The 25178-nt window shown below is 40.5% G+C and overlaps 1 protein-coding gene across 2 annotated transcripts in view; it reads left to right on the top strand.

Annotated features, from left to right (window-relative positions):
* The window catches only part of adarb1b (adenosine deaminase RNA specific B1b), a 346819-nt gene that overhangs the window by 260759 nt on the left and 60882 nt on the right, over positions 1–25178 (top strand). For both annotated transcript variants that reach the window (XM_061918461.1, XM_061918460.1), the window contains 2 exons: positions 13391–13465; positions 23484–24409. In XM_061918461.1, coding sequence (XP_061774445.1) covers positions 13438–13465; positions 23484–24409 — 954 coding nt within the window. In that variant the 5' untranslated portion in view covers positions 13391–13437. The remainder of the gene's footprint in view (positions 1–13390; positions 13466–23483; positions 24410–25178) is intronic.

The raw sequence follows: 25178 nt of genomic DNA, 5'->3' as shown, positions 1-25178 counted from the left end.
TTTTTGAAACCCATACCGATAATTTCCGATATCACATTTTAAAGCATTTGTCGGCCGATAATATCGGCAGTCCGATATTATCGGACGTCCCTAGAAAAAATATATAAATGTATTATGCTATAACTACTTCTTTTATTGTGTTTTTACAAGGTCGAGATTCAATTCGACAGCAATTGTGAGATCCATCAGTTGTCGTGATTGGCAGTTATTTTGAGCGACTGGGAACCCTGCGGGACGCCAAGGGCAGGCCTTTTCAACGTCTTGTGTCTTTCAGGACATAATGATATTCTTTCACTTGGAATAGGATTTTCGGTCTCTCTCATTTTCTTCTCACCTTCACCTTTCCATCGCTCTCAATAGCTCCCTCCTCATCTCACCCCGCCGCGTCCCGCCAGCCGGCCCGTGCCGGTGCCGGTGCCGGCGCTCCCTCCATGGCCGCCGTCTTCACAGTGCAAGCCAGGGATGAGAGACAAATCAAAAACCATCGCATTTCCCCACAGTCCCTCTGACTGTGCCAGATTAAATTAGAGCTTTTTCATCTTCTTTCTCATCTTCCTCTTTTCCCTGCCTCCTGTGGCTCAACTCAGAATTACCTGGAACCAAAAGTGTCGAGCAGCCGGGTGGCGCCGTATCAAAAGTTCATTTAGAGAGATATTCTGCTCTTCTCAACATTAAATGGGTTGGCTCTCTTTAAATCTTCTAGTTTTTTTTTATGAAAGTTTCAAATATAAGGTTGAATCTCTTTTTGTATCTCCTGTAATTTCACCTTTGGACCTTTAGAAAACAGATATAATGTTGGGTTTGCAACCAGTGCATTTGAAACTTCTAAAGAATGCACCGTTTTGTGGATTTAAGTAACTATTTGGGCGAAAGAATAATATCCCTTTTATGAATAAAGATTAGGAACAGGCAACTCTTTCTTTTGACAATAAAGTGCAATATTTTTGTCATTAAATCTGTGATCGTAGTGTGTATGAGTGTTTGCTGTTGGAATACAATAAAGTGCAATATTTGTGTCAGCAAATCTGTGATCGAAGTCTGTAAGAATGTTGTTTGCTGTTGGAATACAATAAAGTGCAATATTTGTGTCATTAAATCAGTGATCGTAGTGTGTATGAGTGTTGTTTGCTGTGGGAATACAATAAAGAGCAATATTTTTGTTGTTAAATCTGTGATCGTAGTGTGTATGAGTGTTTGCTGTTGGAATACTCAAATAAAAAATAAAAAAAAGTACAGTATTTTTCGGACTTAAAGACGCACATAATCCTTTCATTTTCTCATAAATCGACAGTGCGCCTTATAACCCGGTGCGCCTAACGTACGGAATAATTCTGGTTGTGCTTACTGTCAGGTTCAAACACTGATGACATCTATTAAAGAAGACATGAAGCAAAGAATTAAATTTAGCTCAAATTGAGGAGTGGCCCTGCGATGAGATGGCGACTTGTCCAGGGTGTACCCTGCCTTCCGTCCGATTGTAGCTGAGATAGGCGCCAGCGCCCCCCGCGACCCCGAAAGGGAATAAGCGGTCGAAAATGGATGGATGGATGGATGAGGAGAGACACCTGGACACTGTACCCTTGTACAGTGTCATAACACGCTCTGGCTAAAGATTGTACTCCACCTCTTTCTTTCATTTGGACTTTTCCTGATTACATGTCAACAGCTGTTTCTAAGGGGCATGGGTCATAAACAGCCATCGCCTTTGGTTACAGAACAGTTCAAAGAAAAGGTCGCAAACAGTTCACAGAAGAGGTCGCCTTGAGGGGAGGCAGGCCCTGCTTCCTCTCCGCTTTGTAGTTTTGGGGTCAAGACAATATCTTTCTGTTGATTACAATACATGAAAGAAACAGAACAGCTTCATGTTGCTTCCCATCCTACACAGTGGTGTTTTGCTTGGTAAGATTAAAGACAGCTTTTGTCCTCTCCCCGGTAAGTCATTGACACTCAAAGCTTTGGGATATCTTACATACAATTATTCAAACACTTACCGTCCTCGGATGAAATTTTATTTGGTACATGGTGTAATGAGAAGTGTGACCAGTAGATGGTAGTCACACAAATGAGATACGTGTTGACTGCAATATGACGCCAGTAAACAACACCGAAACTTTAAATGTTCCATTGAAAATAAAGAACATTACACACGGCACTCAAAAATCTGTCTAAATGATTTAGTACGACTTTAAAGCCGCACCACTTGATGGATTGTCGGCCCATTACGGATACTGTAGTCAGAGATACAAGTATTACTATGGTGCGTGTATAAGGACCGCACCCATTAGCAGCTATTTTATCTGACGTTTTGTTGCACAACATTATGCAAAACTAACTTCCCTTACCTTCTTGTGCCTGCTGATATGTATTTGAGATCTGCATAAGTCCTGAAAGTTTTCGCACTTCCACCACTGTAGTCCGTGTCGATGCCGTAGTCGATAAGCTTCTTGTTATGGGGCATTTACCCTCTGCTGTTGCCTTTTCTAATATAAAGTAGCGCAACGTTTTAACTAATATCTCGCTACGGAAGCGCTAAAACTATTAGTGTTGTGGGTTTACATTACTCACCCATGGACCCTGCGATGAGGTGGCGACTTGTCCAGGGTGTCTTTACATGTTTGCTAATGCTAACAATATTATTCCCAGATAGCTGGAGAGAACAGTTTTTTTTGTCTTTTATTGGCAACCACAGTGCATGTATAAAATATTATGGATCCAAACGTATTATTGTTATGTTTACGCATTAATCTGATCATTTAGAGTGGTCTTTTTTTGTTTGTTTTAGAAACATAATCACGCCCTGTTTGAAATGTATCTTCCAACCATGCCTATGTAAGTCCATGTTTTTTACTCTATGTGCTAAAAATAATCAACTTGCCAACCGTGGGAGTAAACCAAGAACAAAAAAATGATTCCTTATATACAGGTAGGAAATAGTTATTTCATCCCTTGTAGTTTTTCAAATGTCATCACATCAGTCATTAATTTTTATGGAGGGTTTCTTTAAAAAAAAAAAAAAAAATCCTTAAAAAAATGACATTAAATCAAGGCTATAAATTATTATGTATTTTTCTGAGAGAAATTATTTGTTCCAATTATTTGAACCAAGAGCAAAAATGTGTAAATATGTCCTTACATACAGGGAGAAATTAATTATTTCCTCCCCTGTATATTTGCAAATGTAATCACATCAGTCATTGATTTTTATGGAGGGTTTCTTTTTAAAAAAAAAAATCCTGAAAAAAAATGCCATTAAATCAAGGCTATAAATTAATATGTATTTTTCTGAGATACATTTTTTGATCCCCTACGAACCAGCGTTAATTTTGACCACGTCAGACAAAAAAATACAAATTGTCTCATAATTAAGGGAAATCTAGAAAACGGTGCATTCAGCATATATATTACCGGTATATTGACGTTTTAGGACATCCGCGCAGATTCGTTTATGAGACTCTCCCAAATGATTGCACCCGATTCTACACATTCCTCACAAGGCCGCCTCATCTGAAAATCAAAACTGACAGACACATTTGCATTGCATGCTGATGAAACTACCTATGGGGCGGAGTGTGGACAAGGAAGGTGACATTAAATGAATATCTAATGGCTTAAACTGAAATTATACGCAATATATTACACAACACCATAATACTGAAAGAGCTGATTTTTCATGTTCGAATAGTCCGCTAAAAGGTAATGGCAGACATAATGTATATACTAATCAAATAAACTGCAGAATAAGGGAAAAATAAATGCACGGTTCTTACTTTCTTTCTACGCTTTGAACCTTGTGGCTTATAAAACTGTGCAGCTAATTTATGGATGTTTCTTTGCTGACGGCCAAAATGCAAATAGTATTACAAAAAAAATAGCAAAAATTGTTATTATTTGTGCTAAGGCGTCATCTTTTGGACCAGTTTGCTTTGCTGCATTGCCCTTCTGTTGAGACTGAGCTTTCAACCAGAAGTACAAATGCCGTTCCGTCTTCTAATCCTCCATTGCCTTTTTACTTGTATGGATTATTCATTCGTCACTCCAAGCAACGTTTGTAAGTTTTACAATATAACTAAAACAATTCTTACTTTCTAAACCGTCCCTGGTGTGATGTCTGTAGGAGTGTTTTCATGCTTATTTGTACGTGCTATTGTAATGTAATGAAGCAAGCATTTTTAGCATTAGCTAGTTTGCTAACACATGTACGAGTTGCTTTATTAGTATTATTAACTTAAAATTGCATTTTTTTTTTTGGATTGTTTCAATTTTGTAAATTCACCAAAATGTAACCGTGGAGATATTGAGTCTGTTTAGCTGATTGGAGAGCTAGCTTCCACAGCTAGTGGGTCCATGACGATGACGTTTATGTTTTTTTTGATCAGCCGTTTTACTGCCGTGTTGAAGGCACCATTTGAAAACAAATTAGGAATGTAAAAAAACATTTACAAAGTATTTATGTGTCTACATAATTTCAAAGTGTATTTACAGTGTGGCTAATAAATGGAAAATATTGTTTTCCATCTAGAATTTAGTGACTGCAACTTAATCCGGAAAAGTCGGTACATTCAATTGTGCAGTGCTAAAATAAATTGATTCTGACAAAATAACAATAAATATTAATAACATATGTTTCCTAAATAAATTGTCAATAAAATTAAAGTGCAAATGAAAATACAGCTTCACCACTTTAGTCATATTTTTTGCGCTTAAGAAATTTCGGTATGACTTTGACTGCAGACTTTTTTTTTTTTTCTTCAAATTGTCATTGTTGCCACAAGTGGTTGAAAAGTGTATTACATCCGATTAGCTGTGAAACGTATATATTTTTGGTGGCCCTCTAGGGCAGTGTTTTTCAACCTTTTAGGGACGGCGTGGCGCAGTGGGGAGAGTGGCCGTGCGCAACCCGAGCGTCCCTGGTTCAAATCCCACCTAGTACCAACCTCGTCACGTCCGTTGTGTCCTGAGCAAGACACTTCACCCTTGCTCCTGATGGGTGCTGGTTGGCGCCTTGCATGGCAGCTCCCTCCATCAGTGTGTGAATGTGTGTGTGAATGTGGAAGTAGTGTCAAAGCGCTTTGAGTACCTTGAAGGTAGAAAAGCGCTATACAAGTACAACCCATTTATGAGACAAAGCGCATTTTTTGCGTTGAAAAAATTCAGAGGCAAACCAGCAGAAATCATTAAAAAACGAAACTCAGTTGATAGTAAAAAGTCGTTGTCCCAATTGTTGGATATGACTTTAAACCAAAACCAAGCATGCATCAATATAGCTCTTGTCTCACAGTAGGTGTACTGTCACCACCTGTCACATCACACCTTGACTTATTTGGACTTTTTTGCTGTTTTCCTGTGTGTAGTGTTTTAGTTCATGTCTTGCACTCCTATCTTGGTAGCTTTTCCTCTTTTGTTGGTATTTTCCTGTAGCAGTGTCATGTCTTCCTTTGAACGATATTTCCGGCATCTACTTTGTTTCAACAATCAAGAATATTTCAGTTTTTTTTATCCTTCTTTGTGGGGACATTGTTGATTGTCATGTCATGTTCGGATGTACATTAAGGACGTGGTCTTTGCTCCACAGTAAGTCTTTGCTGTCGTCCAGCATTTTGTTTTTCTTTACTTTATAGCCAGTTCATTTTTAGGTTTGTTCTGCATAGCCTTCTTTAAGCTTAAATGCCTTTTCTTAGGGGCACTCACCTTTTGTTTATTTTTGGTTTTAGCATTAGATACCTTTTTACCTGCACACTGCCTCCCGCTGTTTCCCACATCTACAAAGCAATTAGCTACCGGCTGCCACCTACTGATATGGAAGAGTACTACACAGTTACTCTGCCGAGCTCTAGACAGCACCGACACTCAACAACAACACATCATTTGAAGACTTTAAGTACTGGTTTGCAAAAAATATTTTTAACCCAAATAGGTGAAATTGGATAATATCCCACGAGACACCAGACTGTATCTCACCGTGGCACAGGGGTTGAATAATACCTTGTGATCAGTCAGTATACACTGCTAGATATCACCATTTTATTCATCTTTAAAAAAAAACACCCTATATTAGGGAAGTGGTTTATATGGCCCCATTCCTGGGTGGATCTCCCATAAGAAGAAGGATGGTTAAACATGTTGCAATGCAATGTGCTGAAAATGATGGAAAGCGCCACTCTACATAGCAACTGACACTGTGGTCAAAGTAGGGATTGCCACAAAACACATTTCAAAATATTCAAAACTATTGCCATCTGGTGGCTAAAGTGGATAATTCAACCCACCTCAATGTGTCATGTTTCATGTGTCAGGTAAACTGTCAGGTTTAAACACTGATGACCTATATTAAACGAGACAAAAGACAAGGAATCAAACAGAGACAGAGTAAATTCATACTCTGATCCGAGGAGAGGCATGGCCTTTGTACTGTGTGTACAAATCCTGCACCATGCTCTGCCCCAAGATCGTTCTCGTGGTTCTTTATTTGATTTTCACCCCCCTCCTTCCCACAGCTGCTTCCTCAAGGAAGTGGGTCCGGACCAGCTTTGCCTTGGTTCCCGAACAGATCAAAGAAAGTTCCATAAAATAGATCAAAGAGGGTCCCATAAAATAGATCAAAGAATAGTTTGTAAAAATACTTAAAAGAGTTCCTGTGGAAATTGGGCAGATTCTGCCATCTGTCCGCCTGGAAGTCCAGCATTCTTGGAAAGCTCCAGCCTTTTGTCTTCTTGGCAGGAACACAATGTAATACAAGGTTTTATTTGATAATTTACACACTATTTTTCTGACATAAACCCTAATGAATGGGGCCATATGACCCCTTTCTAACTGTAGATTAGGTTAATCGTCGACGATGACCAAAATCTAACAAATCTAATTTGTCTATGAAAATCTTAAGCCAGAGACAACCCAAAAAACTTAATTTTATTTTGCCTCTCTGTGGGGTTTTAAAGTGGGACTTTTTGAAACGTGCTCATGTCAGACGTGAAAATGTGGAATAAAAAAAAATGTAGACACATTCTCCGTTGATTTCAATGAAAACTCCTGTCAATTGAGACTTTGGAATGCAAAATAAACAAGCCTGGTCGTCCTGAATGAACTTGATGATTGAGTTGTTTGATTCGGGTTTAAAGGCCTACTGAAATGAGATTTTCTTATTTAAACGGGGATAGCAGGTCCATTCTATGTGTCATACTTGATCAGGGGTAGGGAACCTATGGCTCTAGAGCCAGATGTGGCTCTTTTGATGACTGCATCTGGCTCTCAGATAAATCTTAGCTGACATTGCTCAACGCAATAATCATGAATAATTTTGCTGGTAATCACAGTGCCAAAAATAACGTGCAAAATATAAAACATTCTCATGCATTTATATCCATCCATCCGTTTACTACCGCACCAGTTCAAGAAGTCGCATTAATGGTAAGAAGTATTTTATGTCACGATGGGGGGTTGCAGCTTGCTGCGGGGTCGTTCTCCCAGGAAGGCAGACGGACTACTCGGGACATGGCATTCAGGTAAAAACATGATTTAATTTGAACTAAAAAAAGATACAAACAAAAATCGCTCACAGCGGAGGCACAACTTGGGCTAAAGAACAAAGCTAACGCATAAACAGACTAAGAACATAAATCAAACAAAACTTAGTTGGCATGGCATGAAGCACGAAACTATGGCAAGGCATGAAACAAGTCAGCACAGGGCGACTGACTGGCAAAGACGAGCTTAAATACTGGTTCTGAATAGTGCTCGGGAAGCAGGTGAACGGGCATTTTGTCCACCAGAGACAGTTGTACAAAATGAGTAACCAAGGAAACCAGACAAGGGAGTGGAAAAAAACAGGAACTTAAAGAGTCCAAAGGACAAACAGCACATGGCCAAACAAAAACATGATCAACAGACATGACATTTTATTTATTATTGGTTAGCTTCAGAATAACAATGTTATTAAAAAGAATAAGAGACTTATTATACTCTAAAAATGTTGGTCTTACTTAAAAATGCACGCATTTAGTTGTATTGGGACGGCGTGGCGCAGTGGGAGAGTGGCCGTGCGCAACCCGAGGGTCACTGGTTCAAATCCCACCTAGTACCAACCTCGTCACGTCCGTTGTGTCCTGAGCAAGACACTTCACCCTTGCTCCTGATGGGTGCTGGTTGGCGCCTTGCATGGCAGCTCCCTCCATCAGTGTGTGAATGTGTGTGTGAATGGGTAAATGTGGAAGTAGTGTCAAAGCACTTTGAGTACCTTGAAGGTAGAAAAGCGCTATACAAGTACAACCCATTTATTTATTTATCATTTATTCAGTGTTAAAAAATATGATATGACTCTCACGGAAATACATTTTGAAATATTTGGCTTTCATGGCTCTCTCAGCCAAAAAGGTTCCCGACCCCTGTACTTGATCATTTCGCGATATTGCCATATTTTTGCTGAAAGGATTTAATAGAGAACATCAACGATAACGTTCGCAACTTTAGGTCGCTAGTAAAAAAGCCTTGCCTTTACCGGAAGTAGCAGACGATGTGCGCGTGACGTCACGGGTTGTAGGGCTCCTCACATTGTTTACAATCATAGCCAGCAGCAGCTAGAGCTATTCAGACCGAGAAAGCAACAATTTCCCCATTAATTTGAGCGAGGATGAAAGATTTGTGGATGAGGAAATTCAGAGTGAAGACATAGAGAGAGAGAAAAAAAAAAGGCGAGGGCAGTGAGAGCGATTCAGATGTTTTTAGACATATTTACTAGGATAATTCTGGAAAATGGCTTCACGGTGGCAGAGGGGTTAGTGCGTCTGCCTCACAATACGAAGTTCCTGCAGTCCTGGGTTCAAATCCAGGCTCGGGATCTTTCTGTGTGGAGTTTGCATGTTCTCCCCGTGAATGCGTGGGTTCCCTCCGGGTACTCCGGCTTCCTCCCACTTCCAAAGACATGCACCTGGGGATAGGCTGATTGGCAACACCAAATTGGCCCTAGTGTGTGAATGTGAGTGTGAATGTTGTCTGTCTATCTGTGTTGGCCCTGCGATGAGGTGGCGACTTGTCCAGGGTGTACCCTGCCTTCCGCCCGATTGTAGCTGAGATAGGCGCCAGCACCCCCCGCGACCCCGAAAGGGAATAAGCGGTAGAAAATGGATGGATGGGATTCTGGAAAATCCCTTATCTGCTATTGTGTTGCTAGTGTTTTTGTGAGATAAATAGTACCTTAAAGTCAGAGCGGTGTGTGTTGACGCCAGAGTCTCTCTACAAGTCACAAAGCTGCAGCAGGACAGAAGCTTCGCTGATCTCCGCTAAGAGCAGACTTATTACCACAACTTTTTCATCGAAAACTGCCAGTTGACATGTAGTCCGGCTCCATGTTCGCTTGACCGCTCTGATCCATAGTAAAGCTTAACCTCTGGGAATTTTAAACAAGGCTGTGTTTGTGTGGCTAAAGGCTAAAAGCTTCCCACCTCCATCTTTCTACTTTGACTTCTTCATTATTATTTGAACAAATTGCAAAAGATTCAGCAACACAGATGTCCAGAATACTGTTTAATTCTGCAATGAAAGCAGACTACTTATAGCTTGGATCGGGCTGGAAAATAATGTCAGGTGTCGGGGACACCTGGCTACTTCGAAAAATGAATCTTGTGTTCCACCCTGCTGGGTTCCACCCTCCCGCCTTTCCCCTCACCACACCCATCGTTTTCAATTATCGTATGGAATGTGAATCTTTAATAGGGTGATAATTGTGCTAGCATATTTACTGTCACCCACCATTAGCCCAGATTAATTAGCCCATTTAGTTGAGCTTAGGAAAATGTCTAAGGACTAGGTGCACTGATGGAAGGCGAGAAGAAAGTGAGTCGAATCAGCACAATCTGTTCTGTATCATAAAGTCATCTTTCTCTCTCCTCGTGCTCGTCTCTTCCATCTTTTTTTTTTTGTTTTTCCGGATATATCACCGTTCTGTGGCTGACTGTTGCTCGTCTGCTCCGTCAATCAACGCTCAGCAGTGTGTTGACCTTTCAAGTCGTTCAGCTGGAAGTTGAGGGGGTTCCTGCTGTCAAAAAACTTCTCAAAGGCGTCTTCGGTTTCTGTAATTAGCACCGTGGCGTATTTCCAAACCTTGAAAAATAACTTCAGCGGTGATGGGTTTTTGAAGGCTTCAACCTAGGGGGAGAAGACAGTTGGGAAAGTTTTGCTCCCTGGAGTATTTGTCATATTTTAACTTTGTAGCTTGATATTTTCCAATTGTGGATTCCTGTTAAGTTTCCAATTTAGAAAAATAAATAAAAAAACTACAAAGTTAATAGCTAACCTGCAAACACGATTACTTACGCTACACACATTCCCCCAGAAATAGTTTTAGTTAAGGTGGGGAGAGTCAACTCGTCGCTGCCCCCATATATACAGACTGTGGTGAAGTAGGCCAGCTTCGTCGCGTGAAGAAACCTACAACTTTTGGTAGTGTGTTCCGCTCCATTTGCTGAATGGCCATATACAATATATATCTCAATATTTTTTCTGTAAAGTAAAAACAAAACAGTCCTAGTTACCTGAGATATTAAAATAATCAATCAATCAATCAATATACTTATATAGCCCTGAATCACTAGTGTCTCAAAGGGCTGAACAAACCACAACACAAACTACTACGACATCCTCGGTAGGCCCACATAAGGGCAAGGAAAACTCACACCCAGTGGGACGTCGGTGACAATGATGACTATGAGAACCTTGGAGAGGACGAAAGCAATGGATGTCGAGCGGGTCTAACATGATACTGTGAAAGTTAAATCCATAATGGATCCAACACAGACTTACAAAGTCAAGTTAATGACAGCCAGTGGGGGGGCCATAAACTACACACTGTGGTGAAGTAGACCGGCTTCGTCGCGTGAATAAGCCTACAACTTTTGGTTGTGTTTTCCGCTCCATTTGCTGAATGGCCATATAAAATATATATCTCAATATTTTTTCTGTAAAGTATAAATAAAACAGTCCTAGTTACCTGAGATACTAAAATAATGACTTACAAAGTCAAATTAATGACAGCCTTTGGGGGGGCAATAAACTACACACTGTGGTGAAGTAGGCCGGCTTCGTCGCGTGAATAAAAACCTACAACTTTTGGTTGTGTTTTCCGCTCCATTTGCTGAATGGCCATATACAAAATATATCTCGATAATTTTTCCATAAAGTAAAAACAACACATCCCTAGTTACCTGAGTTACTAAAATAATGACTTACAAAGTCAAATTAATGACAGCCTTTGGGGGGGCAATAAACTACACACTGTGGTGAAGTAGGCCGGCTTCGTCGCGTGAATAAAAACCTACAACTTTTGGTTGTGTTTTCCGCTCCATTTGCTGAATGGCAATATAAAATGTATATCTCGATAATTTTTCCATTAAGTAAAAACAACACATCCCTCGTTACCTGAGTTACTAAAACAATGACTTCCAAAGTCAAATTAATGACAGCCTGGGGGGCAATAGACTACAGACTGTGGTGAAGTAGGCCAGCTTTGTCGCGTGAAGAAGCCTACAACTTTTGGTTGTGTTTTCCGCTCCATTTGCTGAATGGCAATATACAATATATATCTCAATATTTTTTCCGTAAAGTATAAACAAAACAGTCCTAGTTACCTGAGATACTAAAGTAATGACTTACAAAGTCAAATTCATGACAGCCTACAGGGGGCAATAGACTACAGACTGCGGTGAAGTAGGCAGGCTTCGTCGCATGAAGAAACCTACAACTTTTGGTTGTTTTCCGCTCCATTTGCTAAATGACAATATACAATATATATCTCAATTTTTTTTCCGTAAAGTAAAAACAAAACAGTCCTAGTTACCTGAGATACTAAAATAATGACTTACAAAGTCAAATTAATGACAGCCTGAGTGAGCAATAGACTACAGACTATGGTGAAGTAGGCCGGCTTCGTCGCATGAAGAAGCCAACAACTGTTGGTTGTGTTTTCCGCTCCATTTGCTGAATGGCAATATACAATATATATCTCGATATTTTTTCCGTAAAGTAAAAACAAAACAGTCCTAGTTACCTGAGTTATTAAAATAATAACATACAAAGTCAAATTAATGACAGCCTGGGGGGGGCAATAGACTACAGACTGTGGTGAAGTAGGCCGGCTTCGTCGCGTCAAGAAGCCTACAACTTTTGGTTGTGTTTTCCGCTCCATTTGCTGAATGGCAATATACAATATGTATCTTGATATTTTTTCTGTAAAGTAAAAACAAAACAGTCCTAGTTACCCGAGATACTAAAATAATGACTTACAACGTCAAATTAATGACTTAATGTAAGTTAGCGTTTGCAATAAGTGTTTGAAAAAAAAAAGAGTTAAAAGTGGGGCCACATGCTGACATATGCTCAACTCCATCCATCCATCCATCCATTCGTTTTCTACCGCTTGTCCCTTTTGTGGTCTCTGCATAATTTATTACAGCATTTGGGAAGCCTGTCGTTGATTTTTATTATCTAAATGTTATATTTGTATCATCATGTGATACCAGGGACCCTGCCATTCAAAACTTAGGTTGCTACATTACTAATGATTAATGTAACTATAGCTGAAAAAAATATTACAATAACAATAGGAGAGACTATTCATCCTTGAACACCATGGAGTTCATGTAGGCTTTATGATGCACTTACATTATGATATCAACTATCAGAGACAGAAACTCTTCATTTAACATAATGCTGTTTTTTTGCTGCTTCAACACAGCTCAATCAACACAGAAAAAAGTCAAGTGAAATAACTTAGTTTTTAAATGTAAGTCAATAATGCTTGTCTTTCTCTCAGGCAGACAGGGCTTTGCTGTCCGTAACACACGCACACACACACACACACACACACACACACGCACACACACCGCACAGTGAGCTAACGTTCCACTAATAGCTAATTAGCCTTCACCTCAAGGACTGTGAGCGAGCTTGAGCTGCCGCTTGTTTCTAGAAGGTCAACGGGCTCATAGTGATGTTACTTGTAGTTGACTGGGAGGTGTTTATCATTTGGGGAGAGTCCGCTGCCTTTTCTGCTAAAAACACCCTTCTGATCGCTCCATGTTACTTGCGCTCTGAATACGCACTGCTGATTGGCTGTTACCGCTCTGCGTGTAACCAATCAGATGGTTGTGTGGGTGGGACAATGCTGGGTGCTGGAGAGACATACTGAATACTGACAGAGGTAGACGCTGAACTAGGCAGAGCAGCTTGTTAAGACTTTTTTTCTTTTTTTTTGTTAAGACTTTAGTTTAGGCGGTGGCTCTTTGCTGTTAAGGCGGCCGCCTAAACAACAAAGCACTGCGGCAAACGCTGACATTAGTATAGCAAACATTGTTCAAAAATAGGTTTATCGTTGTTTAACTGGTTCCTGTTCCCTTAATTGCAGGTGCAGTGGCGGTCAGACTGCTGTCCAGTCAGAACAAACCCGTCGCCATGGATATGGATGAGGAAGAGAACATGAGTGAGTCTATGAAGATTTTTGTTATTTGGACTTTTTTTTTTCTTCTGTTGGAGTATTTGCTATTTTGTGTTTTAAAGTACAGTATAGTGGGTATTGGTTTGCATGTCCGTGTGTGCTTCCATGTTTTGAAGCGTAATCAGTACAAATTAATTAATATTTCACAGTTTTACTGCTTAAATTGAAAAAAAAAGTGTATGTAAATTATTTAAGGTTTTCTGAAAAGTATGAGGATAATCAGTTATTAATGCATTTCAGCCCATTTTGCAAAACTTGAAAACATGAAAAATGGAATCAAACAGCAAATAGATGTAATGCAACAAGAAGATGTTGCAGTATTGACATCATTAACTATAACTGTCATTGCTAAAAAAAAAAAATTAAACAAGTACAATTGACGGTCAGATCTGAAGTTGATCTAGAGATTCATGCTTTAAAAGTAAAAATAATATATTTTGCTTTATGGCCTATGTGATGATGAGATAGCCTCCATCACCCCCTGCGACCCTGAAAGGGACAAGCGGTAGAAAACAGATGGATGGATGGATGGCTTATTTTGAAGATTTTTATGAGTAGGGGCCTTAGGACCTTTTGTCTGATTTTCGTTAAACTGTTATTGTTAAAAACCAAAAAAAAAGAATCAAAATCAATATTGTTGTAAAATGATCAACCTATTTAAGACGCCAATTAAATATTCCATTTTGAAAAATGTTTTGGGGAAAATATAGCATCCCCCCCCCAAAAAAAAGCTGAGCATAAAGAATGAAAATAATAAAAAAACTTTTTAGCAATGGATAAATCTGAAGTTGATTTACAGATAGTAAAAATAAATATTGTATGACTTATTTTTAACCTTGATAAAAAAAACTTGTTAGCAATGGGTAGATTTGAAGTTGATATCTTGATATTTAAGTGTTGAAAGTAAAAATAATATATATTGCTTTATGGCATATTTTTAACACTTTTATGAATCCCTGCCTTAGGACCTTTTGTCTGATTTTCTTTAAACTCTTAGTGTTAAAAAAAGAAAAGAATCGAAATCAATGTTGTTGTAAAATGATTAACCTATTTAAGGCTCAAATTAAATATACCATTTTAAAAAATATTGCATGTTTTTATGTTTTTGCCCCCCAAAAAGCTGAGCATAAAGAATGAAAATAGTAAAAAAAAAATGTTTGGCAATGGATAAATTTGAAGTTCCATCCATCCATCATCTTCCGCTTATCCGAGGTCGGGTCGCGGGGGCAACAGCCTAAGCAGGGAAACCCAGACTTCCCCTCCCCAGCCACTTCGTCTAGCTCTTCCCGGGGGATCCCGAGGCGTTCCCAGGCCAGCCGGGAGACATAGTCTTCCCAACGTGTCCTGGGTCTTCCCCGTGGCCTCCTACCGGTTGGACGTGCCCTAAACACCTCCCTAGGGAGGCGTTCGGGTGGCATCCTGACCAGATGCCCGAACCACCTCATCTGGCTCCTCTCGATGTGAAGGAGCAGCGGCTTTACTTTGAGTTCCTCCCGGATGGCAGAGCTTCTCACCCTATCTCTAAGGGAGAGCCCCGCCACACGGCGGGGGAAACTCATTTCGGCCGCTTGTACCCGTGATCTTATCCTTTCGGTCATGACCCAAAGCTCATGACCATAGGTGAGGATGGGAACGTAGATCGACCGGTAAATTGAGAGCTTTGCCTTCCGGCTCAGCTCCTTCTTCACCACAACGGATCGGTACAACGTCCGCATTACTGAAGACGCCGCACCGATCCGCCTGTCGATCTCACGATCCACTCTTCCCTCACTCGTGAACAAGACTCCTAGGTACTTGAACTCCTCCACTTGGGGCAGGGTCTCCTCCCCAACCCGGAGATGGCACTCAACCCTTTTCCGGGCGAGAACCATGGACTCGGACTTGGAGGTGCTGATTCTCATTCCGGTCGCTTCACACTCGGCTGCGAACCGATCCAGCGAGAGCTGAAGATCCCGGTCAGATGAAGCCATCAGGACCACATCATCTGCGAAAAGCAGAGACCTAATCCTGCGGTTACCAAACCGGAACCCCTCAACGCCTTGACTGCACCTAGAAATTCTGTCCATAAAAGTTATGAACAGAATCGGTGACAAAGGACAGCCTTGGCGGAGTCCAACCCTCACTGGAAATGTGTTCGACTTACTGCCGGCAATGCGGACCAAGCTCTGGCACTGATCGTACAGGGAACGGACCGCCACAATAAGACAGTCCGATACCCCATACTCTCTGAGCACTCCCCACAGGACTTCCCGAGGGACACGGTCGAAGGCCTTCTCCAAGTCCACAAAGCACATGTAGACTGGTTGGGCAAACTCCCATGCACCCTCAAGAACCCTGCCGAGAGTATAGAGCTGGTCCACAGTTCCACGACCAGGACGAAAACCACACTGTTCCTCCTGAATCCGAGGTTCGACTATCCGACGTAGCCTCCTCTCCAGTACACCTGAATAAACCTTACCGGGAAGGCTGAGGAGTGTGATCCCACGATAGTTGGAACACACCCTGCGGTCCCCCTTCTTAAAGAGAGGAACCACCACCCCGGTCTACCAATCCAGAGGTACCACCCCCGATGTCCACGCGATGCTGCAAAGTCTTGTCGACCAAGACAGCCCCACAGCATCCAGAGCCTTAAGGAACTCCGGGCGGATCTCGTACACCCCTGGGGCCTTGCCACCGAGGAGCTTTTTAACTACCTCAGCGACCTCAGCCCCAGAAATAGGAGAGTCCACCACAGATTCCCAAGGCACTGCTTCATCATAGGAAGACGTGTTGGTGGGATTGAGGAGGTCTTCGAAGTATTCCTTCCACCTATCCACAACATCCGCAGTTGAGGTCAGCAGAACACCATCCGCACCATACACGGTGTTGATAGTGCACTGCTTCCCCTTCCTGAGGCGGCGGACGGTGGTCCAGAATCGCTTCGAAGCCGTCCGGAAGTCGTTTTCCATGGCTTCCCCGAACTCCTCCCATGTCCGAGTTTTTGCCTCCGCGACCACTGAAGCTGCACCCCGCTTGGCCCGTCGGTACCTGTCCACTGCCTCCGGAGTCCTATGAGCCAAAAGGACCCGATAGGACTCCTTCTTCAGCTTGACGGCATCCCTCACCGCTGGTGTCCACCAAGGGGTTTTAGGATTGCCGCCCCGACAGGCACCAACTACCTTGCGGCCACAGCTCCGATCTGCCGCCTCGACAATAGAGGTGCGGAACATGGTCCACTCGGACTCAATGTCCAGCACCTCCCTCGTGACATGTTCAAAGTTCTTCCGGAGGTGGGAATTGAAACTTTGTCTGACAGGAGACTCTGCCAGACGTTCCCAGCAGACCCTCACAATGCGTTTGGGCCTCCCAGGTCTGTCCGGCATCCTCCCCCACCATCGCAGCCAACTCACCACCAGGTGGTGATCGGTAGAAAGCTCCGCCCCTCTCTTCACCCGAGTGTCCAAAACATAAGGCCGCAAATCCGATGACACAACTACAAAGTCGATCATGGAACTGCGGCCTAGGGTGTCCTGGTGCCAAGTGCACATATGGACACCCTTATGTTTGAACATGGTGTTTGTTATGGACAAACTGTGACGAGCTATATAGATTTTTAAGCGTTGAAAGTAAAAAAAAAAATATTATGTGTGACTTATTTTTAACCCTAATGAAAAAAAAATTGGCAACGGGTAGATTTGAAGTTGATATATTGGTATTTAAGTGTTGAAAATAAAAATTGTATATATTGCTCAATGGCATATTTTTAACACTTTTATGAATAGGGGCCATAAGACCTTTTGTCTGATTTTTTTTAAACTGTTATTGTTAAAAAAAAAAATAATGAATCAAAATCAATGTTGTTGTAAAATGATTAACCTATTTTAGGCTCCAATTAAATATTCTATTTTGAAAAAATTTGGGGGGGGAAATATTGCATATTTTTCTGTTTTTGCCGCCAAAAAAACTTAGCATAAAGAATGAAAATAATACAAACGTTTTTAGTAATGGATATATTTGAAGTTGTTGTATAGATATTTAAGTGTTGAAAGTAAAACAAAAATATTGTATGACTTATTTTTAACGTTAATAAAAAAAAAAATGTTGGCAACAGGTTGATTTGAAGTTGACATCTTGATATTTAAGTGTTGAAAGTAAAAATGATTTGTATTGCTTTATGGCATATTTTTAACACTTTTATGAATAGGGGCCATACAACCTTTAGTCTGATTTTCTTTCAAATGTTACTGTTTTTTTTTTTTTTAATTAATCAAAAGCAATGTTGTTGGAAAATGATTAACCTATTTAAGGCTCCAATTAAATATTCCACTTTGAAAAATGTTTTGGGGAAAATATTGCATAATTTGTGTTTTTACCCCCCAAAAAACTGAGCGTAAAGAATGAAAATGATGAAAAAAACTTTTTGGCAATGGATAGATTTGAAGTTGTAATGTAGATATTTAAGTGTTGAAAGTAAAACAAAAATATTGTATGACTTATTTTTAACCTTAATTAAAAAAAAGTTGGCAATGGGTAGAGTTGAAGTTGATATATTGATATTTAGGTGTTGAAATTAAAAATGATATATCTTGCTTTATGGCATATTTTAACACTTTTATGAATAGGGGCCTTAGGACCCTTTGTCAGATTTTCTTTAAACTGTTATTGTAAAAGAAAAAGAAAATAATTAAAATCAATGTTGTTGTAAAATGATTAACCTATTTAAGGCTCCAATTAAACATTCCATTCTGAAAAATGTTTAGGGAAAAATATTGCATATTTTTTTGTTTTTGGCCCCAAAAAAGCTGGGTATAAAAAATTTAAATAATAAAAAAAACTTTTTAGCAATGGATAGATTTGAAGTTGATATGCAGATATTTAAGTGTTGAAAGTAAAACAAAATAATTGTATGACTTATTTTTAACCTTAATTTAAAAAAAGTTGGCAACGGGTAGAGTTGAAGTTGATATCTTGATATTCAGGTGTTGAAAGTAAAAATTATATATATTGCTTTATGGCATATTTTAACACTTTCATGAATAGGGGCCTTAGGACCCTTTGTCAGATTTTATTTAAACTGTTATTGTAAAAAAAAAAAAGAAAAAAAAGGAATCAAAATCAATGTTGTTGTAAAATGAATAACGTATTTAAGGCACCAATTAAATATTCCATTCTGAGAAATGTTTAGGGAAAAATATTTCATATTTTTTTGTTTTTGGCCCCAAAAAAGCAGAGTATAAAAAATGAAAATAATAAAAAAAACTTTTTAGCAATGGATAGATTTGAAGTTGTAATGTAGATATTTAAGTGTTGAAAGTAAAACAAAAATATTGTATGACTTATTTTTAACCTTAATTAAAAAAAAGTTGGCAACGGGTAGAGTTGAAGTTGATATCTTGATATTTAGGTGTTGAAAGTAAAAATGATATATATTGCTTTATGGCATATTTTAACACTTTTATGAATAGGGGCCTTAGGACCCTTTGTCAGATTTTATTTAAACTGTTATCGTAAAAAAAAAAAGAAAAAAAAGTAATCAAAATCAATGTTGTTGTAAAATGAATAACGTATTTAAGGCTCCAATTAAATATTCCATTCTGAAAAATGTTTTGGGGAAAATATTGCATATTTTTTTGTTTTTGCCCCCCAAAAAAGCTGAATATAAACAATGAAAATAAAAAAAAAAACTTTTTTAGCAATGGGTAGATTTGAAGTTGATATATAGATATTTAAGTGTTGAAAGTCAAAAAAATTATATGACTTATTTTTAACTTTAATTAAAAAAAATGTCAATGAGTAGATTTGAAGTTGATATATTGATATTTGAGTGTTGAAAATAAAAAAAAAAATAAAAAAATGGCATATTTTTAACACTTTTATGAATAGGTGCCTTAAGACCTTTTGTCTGATTTTCTTTAAGCTGTTATTGTTAAAAGAAAAAAAAAATACAAATACATTTTTTTTTTTTTATTAATCAAAAGCAATGTTGTTGTAAAATGATTTAGCGTTTTAAGGCTCCAATTAAATATTCAATTTTGAAAAATCTTTTGGGGGAAAATATTGCATAATTTTATGTTTTTGCCCCCCAAAAAACTGAGCATAAAGAATGAAAATGATGAAAACTTGAAACTTTTTTGCATAAGAAAAAAAAACGGACGCTACATAATACATAGCAAAAAAAAAAATAGTAAAGTACATTGTTCTGGATTAGTTTAACATTGAATTAATAGAGTAGCCATTGTGTCCATTCCATTGGAAAAAATAATTACTTTTTATGAGTCAACCTAATTTACTTGAATCATATAAAAATGATGAATGAGGTGACTGAGCCAGGAGTTGTAAACATGCCCGTAGTGAATGCTGATTACACAAATTCTAGCATGATTGATTAAAATGCATGTGACTGCTTACCATATGGATTGTACTGTATATGTTAGTGCACGTACCATGGTTGATGCACTCCAGATCTACTCCTAAAGTCTTCATCATCTGCCCAAAAGCTCAAATTCAGGGTTTTTGGTAAACTTTTAACACTTTATATATAATCAATCTGAATTTTCTTTTTGGAATCCATGTGTCCCTGTTTGCATGAGGGTTGATTCCATTGTGATTGATCGCAGTGATCGGAAAATATATCCATTGTGTTATTGATCACATATCTTTTATTTCCGTGAGAATGTTACACACCGATTTAAGACAAAGGTAGACTAAAGTTGTGAATTCTGCCTTCCTACCGAAAAACTGTATAGGAAATAGCATACATTAGGGAAGGGATTCATATGGCCCTGTTTTTGGGTGGATTTCGCGTGAGAGGAAGAGGGGGGGTTAATCATTTTGCAATGCAGTCTGCTGAAAATGATGGAAAGTGCCACTCTACATAGCAATTGACACTGTGGTCAAAGTTGGAATTGCCACAAAGACACATTTTAAGATTGTCAACACTTTACTGCCTTTGGTTGCTAAAGAACATACAGTCGTGGTCCAAAGTTGACATACACTTGCAAAGAACATAATGTCATGGCTGTCTTGAGTTTCTAATAATTTCTAATAACATCTATAAGGTCTTATCTTTGTCCATGTGATGTCAGACGAAACAAAAATTGAGCTGTTTGGCCACAATACCCATCAGTATTTTTGGAGAGAAGGAGAGGCCTTTAATCCCAGGAACACCAAACCTACCGTCAAGCATGGTGGTGGTAGTATTATGCTCTGGGCCTGTTTTGCTGCCAGTGGAACTGCTACTTTACAGAGAGTAAATGGGACAATGAAAAAGGAGGATTAAGTTCAAATTCTTCAGGCAGGACAACCTAAAATCATCAGCCCGGAGGTTTGGTCTTGGGCGCAGTTGGGTGTTCCAACAGGACAATGACCCCAAACAAAAGTGTTAAAGGAATGGTTAAATCAAGCAAGAATTAAGGTTTTAGAATGCCCTTCCCAAAGTTCTGACATGCGGACAATGCTGAAGAAACAAGTTCATATCAGAAAACCAACAAATGTTGCTGAACTGCACCAATTTTTTCAAGAGAAGTGGTCAAAAAATCAACCAGAAGCTTATGGATGGCTGCCAAAAGCGCCTTATTGCAGTGAAACTTGCCAAAGGACATGTAACCAAATATTAACATTGCTGTATGTATACTTTTGACTCGGCAGATTTGGTCACATTTTCAGTAGACCCATAATAAATTCATAAAAGAACCAAACTTCATGAATGTTTTTTTGTGACCAACAAGTATCACTCTATCACAAAAAATTAATCCATCCATCCATCTTCTTCCGCTTATCCGAGGTCGGGTTGCGGGGGCAACAGCCTAATCAGGGAAACCCAGACTTCCCTCTCCCCAGCCACTTCGTCTAGCTCTTCCCGGGGGATCCCGAGGCGTTCCCAGGCCAGCCGGGAGACATAGTCTTCCCAATGTGTCCCGAGTCTTCCCCGTGGCCTCCTACCGGTTGGACGTGCCCTAAACACCTCCCTAGGGAGGCGTTCAGGTGGCATCCTGACCAGATGCCCGAACCACCTCATCTGGCTCCTCTCGATGTGAAGGAGCAGCGGCTTTACTTTGAGTTCCTCCCGGATGGCAGAGCTTCTCACCCTATCTCTAAGGGAAAGCCCCGCCACCCGGCGGAGGAAACTCATTTCGGCCGCTTGTACCCGTGATCTTATCCTTTCGGTGATGACCCAAAGCTCATGACCATAGGTGAGGATGGGAACGTAGATCGACCGGTAAATTGAGAGCTTTGCCTTCCGGCTCAGCTCCTTCTTCACCACAACGGATCGGTACAACGTCCGCATTACGGAAGACGCCGCACCGATCCGCCTGTCGATCTCACGATCCACTCTTCCCCCACTCGTGAACAAGACTCCTAGGTACTTGAACTCCTCCACTTGGGGCAGGGTCTCCTCCCCAACCCAGAGATGGCATTCTACCCTTTTCCGGGCGAGAACCATGGACTCGGACTCGGAGGTGCTGATTCTCATTCCGGTCGCTTCACACTCGGCTGCAAACCGATCCAGTGAGAGCTGAAGATCCCGGTCAGATGAAGCCACCGGGACCACATCATCTGCAAAAAAGCAGAGACCTAATCCTGCGGTCACCAAACCGGAACCCCTCAACGCCTTGACTGCGCCTAGAAATTCTGTCCAAAAAAAATAAAGAATTGTAGAAATCATTAGACACTCAAGACAGCCATGACATTATGTTCTTTACAAGTGTATGCAAACTTCTGACCACGACTGTCGTGCATCCTACTAATTGTCACATTTCGATATCAAGTGAATCCCCTTCCTACTGTAACTATTATTCATGCATTCTTTACAGTGTGTTGAGCCTTTACCTTTCATTTTTGTCCTAACCACTGCATATACTGTAAATGTTTAGAATATTGTCGGCCACCCTAATCTTTAACTTCTCTTTCTGAATAGCTCCTCTTTAATCTGCGTACTGAAAACAACCACGAAGAATGCATGTTACGTAGTGCATGCTGTCAGAGCTCAGAAACTGATGAATGTGCAGTTTGAAGGACGACTGAGCTTTCGGAGTACAGTACTTTGTGTTTGGCTTGCCTTGACATGGCCATTATTCTATTCGGTTGGTAACGGCATGTCACTGCAACACTGATGTCTGATGGGGGGTGGCGGTTTCAGAGGTCACGAGAACCGGGCCCCATAATTTGAAAAACCTTCTTTGAATCTCAATGTTCTTCTTCCATGAACGATGACATGTCTTTATAGTCAAATTTTAATGGGGTTGATGTCACATTTTGAACTCGCACTCTTGTCACCAGCCGAGCTTTTAGGATCCAGCAGTAGGTGGAGGAGTCTTCACCTTCTGCCTCTTTTGATGTGTTCTCCCGTTTGCCTGGTCCTCAGCTCCTCCCTTGCACTCCTCCCCTCTTCACTCCCTCAACCCAACCTACAGCCCCACTCATGCACACTGCGGCCTCTCTTTCTCCTGAGTACCGCAAGGAGTAACCTATCAAGCCTTTGCTGAAGGATGTTATAAATGAAAATTTTTGCCAATATTCCATCCGCTTTGTTTACTGGGTTCAGTGATATGTGTTCCCCAGCATGTCTTAAAGCATTGATATAGACTCAACGTTTACATTCTTCTTAGTTTCACTGTAGTAACAAAGGGAAGACATGAATGAAAATAATGTGTGTATGTCTGGAACTGTCTTGTGTGTACAATAAGAACAGGATTTAAGCTTTGTTTCACTCTAAAAGTTCCCGATTTCACCAGAACCACAGAGTAGGAAACGACTTAAAAAATGAAGTTATATCTATTAGCGTTAAACATAGTCAAAAATGAAAGTTGAGCTTTAAATCTCTTATAGAATTGGTGATGATGATTTTCTGACTCTGATCTGAGCGTACAGACTTGGATCTAGTAGAAATCTTGAATTTATCTGTCATATACAGGAACACAAATCATTGGTTCAGTTCCAAAGAGTGATAAAGGAATCTATAAATTTTGCGTTTACAAGATCCTGCAACGAAGGCGTTGTAAGTTACTCTTTCTGGGCACCGCAGGTTCGAGCAGCACTGACGTTAAGGAAAACCGAAACCTGGACAACGTGTCCGGCAAAGAAGGGGTGGGTGTGGCTGAACAGCTGCCCAATGGAAGCGGCCCGGGCAGTCGAAAACGCCCCCTGGAAGAAGGAAACAATGGTCACGCACACTCCAAGTTTCGTGCCAAGAAGCGCAAGAAAACACCAGGACCGATCCTACCCAAGAATGCGCTGATGCAGCTCAATGAAATCAAACCGGGTCTTCAGTACAAGCTTCTGTCCCAGACAGGACCGGTCCATGCACCAGTCTTTGTCATGACTGTAGAAGTCAATGGACAGTTGTTTGAGGGCATGGGTCCTACGAAGAAGAAAGCTAAACTGAACGCAGCAGAGAAAGCTCTGCGTTCCTTTGTCCAATTCCCCAATGCTTCGGAGGCCCACTTGGCCATGGGACGAACATTGACCGTAAACACGGACTTTACTTCAGACCAAGCAGATTTCCCAGACATGCTGTTCAATGGCTTCGAGACACCAGCCGTGCCCGAAGAGTCCTTCTATGTCGGTTCCAATGGTAGCAGCTCATTAAACTCATTAGGGGAGTATCCACTGCCCACACCGCCTGGCAGCAACCTTGTCCAGGCGCCACTGCCACCTCCATCGGCATTCAGCTCCCCCTCCAGTGGCAAAAACCCTGTCATGATTCTCAATGAACTCAGGCCAGGCCTCAAATACGACTTTGTGTCAGAAAGTGGGGAGAGTCATGCCAAAAATTTTGTGATGTCAGTGACAGTGGATGCACAAACATTTGAAGGCTCAGGGCGTAACAAGAAGTTAGCTAAAGCCCGGGCAGCGCAGGCCGCACTCTCAGCTCTCTTCAACATGCAACTAGACCAGACACCATCCAGGCAGCCCATACCCAGTGAGGGGCTACAGCTTCATCTCCCCCAGGTAAGACGTCTTTCAATACAAACATTCAATAAGAACATAGAAAATGTTACAATCTCAGCAATAGAGCCTCAAATGTTGACGGCAATGTCGTTCTTTACAATTTAAAGGGGAACATTATCACAATTTCTGAAGTGTTGAAACCAATAAAAATCAGTTCCCAGTGGCTTATTTTATTTTTCGAAGTTTTTCGCAAAATTTTTACCCATCACGCAATGTCCCGAAAAATGGGATCAAAGTGCCATATTTTAACAGTCGTTATAGCCATCCGTCTATTGCCCTGTGACGTCACTGCGTGAAGCCAACAGAAAAAAACATGGCGGATAGCACAGAAAGGTATAACATAGTTGCTCGGATTCAGACTCGGATTTCAGCAGCTCAAGCGATTCAACAGATTATGTATTGAAATGGATGGTTGGAGTGTGGAGGCAGATAGCGAAAACGAAATTGAAGAAGAAACTGAAGCTATTGAGCCATATCATGACAGACAGCGGCACGGGGGGATAGCAAGGACGAATTCAGCGATCGCCTTCTAACAAACGATTGGTATGTATTTGTTTGGCATTAAATTTGGGTGGAGGGAAAGGCTGGATGCAAATATAGCTACAAATGAGACATAATGATGCAATATGTACATACAGCTAGCCTAAATAGCGTGTTAGCATCGATTAGCTTCCAGTCATGCCGTGAGCAAATATGTCTGATTAGCACATAATTAGCACATAAGTCAATAACATCAACAAAACTCACCTTTGTGATTTCGTTGATTTTA

Source organism: Nerophis ophidion, linkage group LG13, assembly GCF_033978795.1.
Source record: "Nerophis ophidion isolate RoL-2023_Sa linkage group LG13, RoL_Noph_v1.0, whole genome shotgun sequence".
Lineage (NCBI taxonomy): Eukaryota > Metazoa > Chordata > Actinopteri > Syngnathiformes > Syngnathidae > Nerophis > Nerophis ophidion.
This window is presented reverse-complemented; position numbering and strand designations above follow the sequence as displayed.